General features: G+C 59.6%; 1 protein-coding gene across 1 annotated transcript; it reads right to left on the bottom strand.

Moving 5' to 3' along the window:
• Positions 1-393: 393 nt before the first annotated feature.
• Positions 394-1763, bottom strand: CDK5R2 (cyclin dependent kinase 5 regulatory subunit 2). The gene has a single exon (XM_051623371.1). It carries the CDS (start codon positions 1729-1731, stop codon positions 766-768), a length of 966 nt encoding a protein of 321 aa, XP_051479331.1. The 5' UTR covers positions 1732-1763; the 3' UTR covers positions 394-765.
• Between the last annotated feature and the right edge of the window lie 7965 nt (positions 1764-9728).

Below are 9728 nucleotides of genomic sequence, written 5' to 3'. Positions count from 1 at the left end.
GGCACAGATCCCTTTCCCCTCAGCAAGCCGAGGTGGGGGTCACTCACTCACCCCACTGTGACCCTGTTTGGGGGGGCACACCTGGGAGGGAGGTGGGATACCAGCAGGGACGAGAGGGGTGGGCGCCCCCCACAGCGGCCCGAACAAAGGGGCTCATGCCCGAAGGAGGGGCGGGGGGAGGCAGCGCCCACGACACGAGAGCCCGCGGTCGGTCCTTTCCCCCCCCCCCCCGCCGCCTTTGTCTGCTCAGGCGCGGCGGCTCCAGCACCACGGACAGCTCCGGGGAGGGCAGCGGCGCGCGACCCGGCCCTGCCCGCAGAGGGGGGGCCCCTCCACATGCACCCTTGAGACACCCCCCCACACCTCGGGCCCCTCCTACCCCGGACCCCCAAATATCCATTTTCTTACCCCCCCCCCTTTTTATTCTAGAGAAAACGCATCCAGGCAGCCGCCCTCGCTTCCCCATCGCGCAAGGGGGAGGAACAGTGTGTCCCCCCCCCCTTTCCTCCGGTCTTCTCTGCCGTCTCGGTGTCCCGGAGCGCAGCCCCCAGGGGGTCGGAATAGAGGGGGGGGGGGGGGGGGAGAGGCCGGATCCGGAGCAAGGAGGGTCTAGGCAACGTCTCCGTGGAGCTGGCGGCTGGGGAGGGAGGAAGGCGAGGAGGATGCGGGGAGTTGGGGGGGGAGGGGGGTTCCCGCAGTCCTCCGCCTCCCCCGCCCCTCTTTGCGCGGCCCCTTCCACCCCGGTGCTGGGGGTCCGGTACCTCCCTAACGGTCCAGGCTGATCGTCCAGTGCTTGGACCCGTCTCCGCCCTCGCCCTCGCTCTTGAGGTCCTGGAAGAGTTGCGTGAAGTAGTGCGGGTCCGCGTTGATTCGCAGCATCTTGGCGCTGAGGCGCTGGATGATGCCCAGGCAGCGCTCCCAGAAGCGCCCCTTGTCGCCTTCCACCAGGAAGGGCTTGAGCGGGTAGGAGATCTCGTTGCCCATGTAGGAGTAGGCGAGATAGAGACAGGTGAGGAAGGAGGCCTGCAGCTCGGCCTGCGTCCCGATGTCTTCACCCCGCAGCGCTTCCCGGCACAGCAGATAGACGAACACCAGGTTGGCCGGGGTGATGAAGCCCTGGTCCTGCCAGCCCTGCAGCAGCAGCGAGCGGTCCACGCTGCGGAACCAGGAGATGAGCTCGCCGGGGCTCAGCTCCTTCAGCCGGTAGCAGCGGCGGCACACGAAGTCCCCCAGGCAGCGCAGCAGCTCGCCGGTGGACGCCTGCACCACCACACGGCGAGGGGAGCCCGGGGCGCGGCTGCCGGCCGGCGGCGGCGGCGGCGGCGGTGGTTTGCCCCCACCGGAGCCCGGGTGCAGCTCCTGCGGCGCCGAGGGCACGGTGGGCACCGGCACGGCCAGCGGGCCCTGCTTGGCGCCGTCGGTCGGCGCCACCACCGACTTGCGCAAGTTCTCGCGGTTGCGCTGGACGACCAGCGGGTCGGGCTGCTCCGGGCCCCCCCCCGGGGCCCCGCCACCGGGATTCGGCGTCACCTTCTTGGTGTTCTTCTTCTTCTTGGCCGAGGCGGCCACCAGCCGCTTCCAGGTGAGCGCCGAGATGAGCACGCCGGGGCGCTTCAGCCGGCTCTCGCCCTTGCCCGGCACCCTTCCCGGAGCCTTGTCGGCCAGCAGACCCCCGCCGCCGCCGCCCTTGCCCGAGGAGGGGGCGGGCGAGAGGGAGAGCACCGTGCCCATGCTAACGCCGAGCGGGACGGGCGTGTGGGGGCCGGGACGCCGACACCGCCCATAGGAGGCCGGGGGCTGCGGGAGAGGAGGCCCGCACCGGGGCCGCGGTGCCCGAAGATGCTCCGCCGCGCCCGCTCTGGGCTCCGCGCCCGCCGCTGCAGCCAGCGGCCCCGCCGCTCCCCGCCTCCCCGCCGCCAGCCAATCGCCGCCGCACGGGCTCCCGGTGCGGCCCGCCCCCTCGCCGGTCGGCGGCGGGGGTGGGGAGCCCGGGGCGGTGCGGCTCTGTCGGGTGGCCGCCGTCCCGGCGTGACCTTCACCGACCGGGGGGCCGCGCGGTGCTCCCGCCGCGGGGGTAAAACCGGGACCGGCGACGCTGTCCCAGACCCTCATCCCTCTGTGACGTGGGGAGGTGGCAGGGCCCGGTGGGGAGGAGCCCAGGGGGCTCGGGAAGGGTCTGCGGGGGAGGGTCTTCTGAACTTGGCTGCTCGGGTCCTGCTCTATGTTCTTACCTACGAGGCAAGGGATGAACCTTCCTGACCAGCAGAGTTCCCCCCAAATGGTGCAAGGGGGACACAGTGGAGAGGAAGAGCCCTGGGAAATGCCAGAGGGGAGGATGAGGAGGGATGAAGGTCAAGAAGAGTGTGCTGGGGAGGGGGATGCAGCGGGAGAAGGCTTGGGTCTGAGCAGTGGCTACTGTTATTCGACAAACCACCATGAAGGGTTTAGGCGTGGTGGGAGAGCCCTGCTCTCCTGAGAACCAGCACAACCCTGTGCACAGCTCTACAGGGAGCCAGGAGGGACCCACCCTGGAAGAGGACCCCCAGCACCTGCTGTACAAGCGCTGGGTCCCCCACCTGCCTGCCTCTTCCCTTTCAGCCCTGGAGGGAAGATTTACCCCCACCATGACAGTTACCAGCCACAGGCCAAAGCCAAGGACCTTGGAGAAAGGGGAAAGGGCCTCCTCCAGCTCCCCAAGGACCTCAGCAGAGGAGAGAAGAGATGCTGCGCTTCTGCGTCCTTGCAAAACAGTATGTCATAAACCAGCCATCTGCACACAGGCTGCTTCTCCCTCTCCGGATCTGAGCACACTGTGGATGAAACCTGCACCCTGTGCTTGCTGCCCCCCCCACCCCCCTTGCAGGAAGACCCTCCTGTGTTTCTCAGGAGCTGAAGAGCCGATCCCGCAGCTCTCATTGCTATGGTGGGTGCCAGGCATCCATTAGGAAAAAAACACCCCGATTGCTGTGACTGTTTCTGCATGTAAAGCACCAAAAGAGGCAGCCAGGAAAGGTTTCAGGGAGAATGTCTCAGTGATGCATTTTAATACAGTGTTTTATGTGTGAAATGAACACGTGTCAGTGCCAGGATGTAACTGCTGCTGGATGGATCTGGGCTAACAGGCGGTGATGAATTATCAACCGGGAGGAGCTAAGCAAGCCCCCCTGTTTCCTCCTGCACTGCTGGTGCTGGAGGTGTCTGCAATGAAAGCGCAGGCTCAGACAGGGTTTCAGACTTCCAGCCAAGCCTGGGGCTGATACACACATCTAGGGGCATGACAGAAGCTGCGTCTTCTTTGCCATGGCAGGGAGGAGTGGCAAGGTCCCATTCATACAAATCCTCTACTGTGGCCAGCCACCTGCTGCTGTTTCCTTGCAGGAGGCTGCAGTGGGATCTGCAAAGAACATGCACATGTGCACATGGACCACCAGACACAGAGGTTTGCTTTGGGAAGGGTCAGAAGCAAAGTGGATCTGGGCTAGTATCACCTACCCAAGGCCAGCTTAAGGCTGGGCTGGGGTAAACAGGAGGATTTGGTAAACAGGAGCAAATACAGAGGAAGAAAATCAGGACAAGGTTTTTGCTGAAGATGAAGTCAGCACCTTTGGATATACAGAGCTAGCTTCAACTCAGCTGAGAAGATGGAGGAGCCCTAGGGAGGAGATGGGAAAGAGCATATGGTCTTTGCTCTCTTTATGTGTTTGAGGATGGACTGATTTTCTGGTGCACAAACATGGTCTCTTCACAAACCCCACAGTTGAGTTTTGCAGGTGAGGAAGCAGAGAGCCTTCTGCATATGCTTACTGGAGAAAAATTGCTCTCAGACTGCTTCATCAGAACCACATGAAGCCACCCCCTCACCCTGTATGAACTCTCTCAAATTGGCTTCCCTGGACTCATTAAGAAGGGCTATTTGTACTTGGCAGTGATGAGCTGGGCTTTGCAGCCTTTTATATAGAGGACAGGGCCAGGGAGATGCCCTGTCTCCCCAGCTGGGCTTGCAGTTACCAGCATCAAGCATCTCAGTGTGCATGCACCTCCTTCTGTTCCCAGGAGGGGAGATTTGGCTGAAGCCCATTTAGAAATCCAGAGCAGGGCTGTTCAGTGATGCAGCTTGGCTATAAGCAGCAGAGTTCCAGGGCCAGTTATTCTCTTCTTGCCTGCAGCTGCCTGTGTCCCACTCCAGCAGCAGCTCTGGGATAGAGGAGGTCAGTGAGCCATAGTCCTTCCCCATGCCCATGCTGCTGCTGGTGGCAAGAGCTTCCTGCAGGCACTAGGGAATTAGCCAAGCCCTACGAGAATAGCAGGATGTTTCTTATGCAGGTAAAGAAGCAGCTTTGCAGCTTACATGGGAGGCAGCTGCTCTTCCATGTGAAAGAGGAGAATCTTTACCCCTTCTTCAGTTTTGCTCTTCAGGCTCCAGCCCTGAGGCTGGCAGCAATGATCCAGCGAAAGCTACGTCTCTGGGGCTATCTCTGCTTAGCTCTGCCTTTAGGTCTTGGTTGTAAATAGTCAGTTGGCAGGAAAAGGCTTGAAGCAGAAAGGGAAGGCAGCATTTCCCTTCCCCAGGGAACTGGGGTTCCCATCCCAGGCAGCTGGAATGACATGCCCTAGGATGAGAGGGAAGAACAGAGTAGGGCTCCAGGCACAGTCAGTCTCAAAGCTGCTCTCAGGCTCTTGCCCTTGACCAAATCTTCAGCTCCTGGAGGAGTGGCCTTTCTGCAACACTGTTGGTATGGAGAGGTCCCCTGCTACTAAGGGTCAGTCTAGCCAAGACTACACATACCTCAGCTACATGCTAGCACCAACAAAGGAATGGTTTCTTGTCCAGGTCTCTAACCTGGGCTGTGTAAAAGGGTATCCCTGTCCTGAATTAGGAGTGTTCCAGATGGGCAGCTGTAGTGCTCCAGTACCCAGCACAGCTGGCTGGGCTCCACGGATGGACACAGGCAGGGAGACAGCAGCGCCAGGGGAAAGAAGCAGGAGTAAAATGAGGCAGTACTGTGCAAAGGCTTTAAAAGGTCTAATGGTGATCTGCTGGAATCACACAGTTCCCTGCAGGTGCCTGTCAGCCAGTGTCCCACTCTGCTCCACCTGAGCTGAGACTCCCACAGCACAGAGTTGTGCAGCTCTTCCTGTTCAGTGCAGGTGAGGATGTGAGGGCAGGGCTGGCTGTTTTGAAGCCCCTGCCAACCCTCACATCCTCTCCAAGCTGTCTCTGGATGATGCTTCCATGCTGGGGCTGGGCTGTGGCTCAGAAATGCATAAGCTCCCAGCTTGGGGCAAGGCAGCTCCCCCAGCACCCCCAGGACATGAAAGCACATTTTTAAGGTTCCTGGCCCCCCTAGTCCGATCTCAGCTCCCCTCCAGGCTGCTGAGTTAGGCGCATGGGCTTTGTGAGGGATCCTGGCTAAAAGCAGCTGGCACATCCCCCTCCCTGCTCCAGAATGATGAATGAGCACGTTTGCTGGCTGGCTGGAACTGTTCTTTAATAGCTCACTTGCTGTGCCATAGTCTGTCTGCACTGGCAAAGACAGGCAGGGAAAAGGACCGTCTCCCTGGCAGCAGCTGGCCAGCCAGCTCCTGTGTTGTGCTGCTTTACCCCTGGAGACAGAGCCCTCAGTCTCAGTGCATCTCACAGTGAGCAGGTGAGACAGCACTAGTGCTCCCCCTCCCAAGCCACTACAGCAGGTAGACAACCTCTGGCAGAGCTTGTTGCCTGAGCTGGGAGCCCTGGGGCTGTGAAGCCCCAGAGGACCTGGCTGGCAGGTTGTCTGCAGTGCCTAGGGAGGAGAAACCTGCTTGTGCTTCTGAGTGCCCCAGCCCAGGGATCTCTCACATCTCCATCCCTGGTTGCATGCCCTCTTTCCCCTTCCCAGTTCTTAAAGGTGAAGGGCTACAGCTCTGGCTCTGTAGACACCAAAGCTGATCAGGGCTTACCCTGTGATACCTCACCCCCTGCCACTTTGTGTGGCTCAGGGTGAGGATCGGTGTCTAGCACTGATGGTTGGAGGAGCTTGTGCAGTCCCTGCTCCAAGGTTAGCCCTGGGTGTGTGAGGCAGAGCACAGCTGAGTTGAGCAGCCCTGTTGCAGCCCCTGGAGAGAAGCTATTTTTGTCCTGCCGTTTGCCAAATGGCTGTGCTGTGAATGGCTTGGAGAGCAGGAGAAACACAGCTCCTCTCAGTGGAAACCACATGAGGCAGACCCAGGCCTTGAATCCACATGGAAACACACCTCTGCTTCCTGATGTCTGGCCAGAGAGAGGGGTCCTGGCACCGGGCAGCCCCAGCTTATGGTGGGGAGTCAAGTACCCATCTCTGACACGGGAACAAGGATGGGGATTGCAGATAGGGCTATGCTCACACAACCCAGGAATGCAGCCATTAGAGCCCTTGGGTGTTGGTTGGTGAAAATCTCAACATGAGGAGGCAGTGTGCACATGCAGCCTGGAATGCCAACCGTATCCTGGGGAAGCATCAAAAGAAGCATGACCAGAGGGTGATTCTCCCCCTCTACTCCGCTCTCATGGACCTTACCTGGAGTACTGTGTCCAGTTCTGGGGCCCTCAACACAAGAAAGACGTTGACCTGTTGGAGCAAGTCCAGAGGAGGGCCATGAAGATGATCAGAGGGCTGGAGCACCTTTTCTATGAAGAAAGGCTGAGAGAGTTGGGGTTGTTCAGCCTGAAGAAGATAAGTTTCCAGTGATACTTTATAGCTGCCTTTCAGTACCTGAAGGGGCTACAGGAAAGCTGGAAATGGGCTTTTTACAAGGGCACATAGTGACAGGATGAGAGGTAAGAGTTTTAAACTGAGAGTAGTTTTAGCCTGGATATTAGGAAGAGAGGCTAAATATTCCCCTCCCATGCAGTCAATTAGGGCGCTATTAGGAGAGCCCACTCATCCTGGCACGGGAAGGTGGCGGGTGCTTTCTGAGCTGGAGCCCCTGAGGGGGTGAGGGGAGGCTGTGCGCGCCCCTGCACCGGCGGGGCGGGCCCGGGAAGGGCTCCGGGTGCCCCGGGTGCCCCGGGCCGGGGCTGTGCTGCCCTCTCGCGGCAGTCGGGGCGGGCCCTGGGCTGCTCTGGGTCCCTCCCCATCCCCGGATTGTCCGGAGCTGGGCGCAGGCTTGTTCCAGCGGCTTCGCGTGCCCAGCCCATCACTGAAACTCTGTACCCCCGCCCCGGTTCTGGGGAGACTCTGGCAGTCAGGGGCACTGGCATTGCTGAAGGAAGCTGCTGCTTGTCTGAGGGAATGTGTCTGGTTGTCCTAATGGTGGTGGTTCCTCCCTGGTGCCCATCACCACTTGTGAAGTCCCAGCAGCTCCCAACCTATAGCCTGCGCAGAAGCAGTGGGCATGTCTGGAGCCTCCTGGCAGTGAAAAGGCTGTGGGCGAAGGGGCTGAGGTCTCCACGCTGGGATGGAAGTCTTGCCACAGCATGCTGTGTGTGATGAGTATCCCAGAGCAAGGGGAATAGGGCAGCAGGAAGTACAGGGCATCTATGCAAGTGCTCCTCTGTGGCAGACATCAGGGATTTGTCCAGGATCGTGCAGGATGCTATGTGCTGGCTCAGGGATTCCTGGTTGCCAGGTCGGATTTGTTCCCACACCTCACAGGCTGGCAGAAGCTGAGCAGTCCAGCCCCTCAGGATTACTTCCATCTGGCAGGGAAGCAGCTCTCTTCCTTTAACCTCCTCCTGCAGGCACAGGGGAGCCTCAGCATGCAAGGGTAGGTTGCGGGGGCACAGTTGGCTCTGTCCCAGCTGTCCCAGTGCTCACTGCTTAGGCTGTGTGCTTGCAGAGGTCGTCTGTGTGCTTGCAGCAGCGTCTGCATCCACAAGCTGATGCTGCCTCAGCATCCCCAAATGCTGGAGCAGCCCAAACCTCGGGGCTAGGGGGGTTGACGTCCCCTGACTCTGTTTCCGACCGGTGAAAGGGAAGGCAGGGCTATAGGCTCTCTCCTGTCCCCGTGTGATGGCCAAAGGAACTTGGTTGCGCTTGGGGGAGGAGGAGTGGGGGGCTGCCTAGCTGCCCACCAGGTGGAGCTACACCCCACGTTTTGCTGCTGGGATGGCCCAGGGCCAGCCCTGGTCTCCAAGTGCTTTTCCCTGCCCTGGCAAAGAGGGATCCTGGCCTGTCCCAGCCCTCCAGGTAATGCACGCATGAAGGACAAGCATGCAGGTCCTGTACACATGCTCTGGCAACAAGCACTGACCCCACCAGCCCTACCTATCCAGCAGTACAGGGAAGCTGACCACTTGCAGGTAGACAGTAGATATTGACCAGATAATTTGGAAACCTTCTCCCCAGCAGCCGTGCAAGAGGAGGCTCAGAAAATTGTCCTCAGTAGCATTCTGCCCTCTTGTTTTTCAGTGCTTGGGGATGACTGCATTCACTGCACAGTTGAGGATGGAGTCAGCCCTAGCCCCTGTCAAGCTCCCTACGTAAAGGAGATCTGGCCTGTTCTAACTGCACGTGAGTCCCCAAGGAACTTTGACCCTCTGGATGTACTTCAGGCCATGTTGCCAGCACTGCTGTGGCTATTCATGCAATCCCAGGCTATGTGCTCTGTGGTCCTGGGCTTGGGGTGCATCGGCTCAAGCACTGCAGTCCTCTGAAGTGCAAAGGGCCATGAGGGTAAATCCTCCACCTGCCTTCTCACTGCCTCTGTGGGCCTTGGCTCAGGGCTGCTGAGGAGTGGCTGCACGAGATCCAACTACCATCTGCCTTAACATGTGGCAGGGGCAGGTGTTTCTGTGCTGATACCATGCTAGATATAGAGATCCAGCCTGAGACTCACCAGATTCATAGCCCTGGTCCTGCCTCATGAAGCTGGGACCTGGGAGATCTCCTGGTCAAACAATCCACTTCCTTCCTTGGCCCCTTTTCTTGCTTCATGCTTGTCAGCCCCATATAGGGGTCCCGTCACAGACTGTCCCTCCTATTCTTATGGCACTCCCAGTGGGTGGCAGGCAGGAGCAAGGGGACCAGGCAGGCAGGGGGCTGGAGAGGGTCTCTTTGCCTTCAGTTGTGGTCAGACTGGGGTTCAGGAGGAGGATCTGCTCCTTGCCTAGTGGGATGCTGTCAAGCCTGGTCTGCAGTGGAAGCGAGGGAGGCAGCTGTACAGGAAATAATCACGGCTTGTTCCAAGATTAAATCACTGGCGGGAGTGCGAGAGAGGATAAAAGGAGCCGTCTGTCGTTAGAGGGAATATTAACCCGGCAGTGGGCCGGGAGGGGGAAGAATTTTATTCCCTGCACTTGCTGTCTGCCAGCCCCGCTGTGCACACAGGGCTCAGCACTGACAGCATCTCTCAGCGGGACATGTGTCCTCCCTCCCCAATTCAGCCCTCAGCACAGGCCCTTCTCCCTCCCCTGCTTGAGGGAGGGAAGCTGCTGTGGGCAGGAGCAGTGGAAAGATTTTTGGAGGAGCAAGGAAACTGAGACAGGATCACGCTGCATGCCTGGCACAGCATGGTGGCACTGAACCACTCAGCTCCTCTATGTATCGCTCTTGCTCTGCTCAGGCCAGGTCTTTGCCCAGTTCCTCTGTATGAGCTCAATGTGGCACAAAAGGTTCTTGTTTGGTCTGGCTCTTATCAGGGACCTGCCTCGAGGTCCTTCAGCAGGGGAGCCAGGCTGGAGCTGCAGCAGGTGGGGCCAAGGAGCAAGGGAGAGGGCAGAGGGAAAACAAGAAACCAGCTGCAAAGGGGTGAGCCGGCAGGGAGATAAG

This window comes from Apus apus, chromosome 6, assembly GCF_020740795.1.
Source record: "Apus apus isolate bApuApu2 chromosome 6, bApuApu2.pri.cur, whole genome shotgun sequence".
Taxonomy (NCBI): domain Eukaryota; kingdom Metazoa; phylum Chordata; class Aves; order Apodiformes; family Apodidae; genus Apus; species Apus apus.
This window is presented reverse-complemented; position numbering and strand designations above follow the sequence as displayed.

Coding starts and splice junctions, on each gene's coding strand:
- CDK5R2 (XM_051623371.1), bottom strand. CDS start 1,731: ATGGGCACGGTGCTCTCCCTCTCGCCCGCCCCCTCCTCGGGCAAGGGC.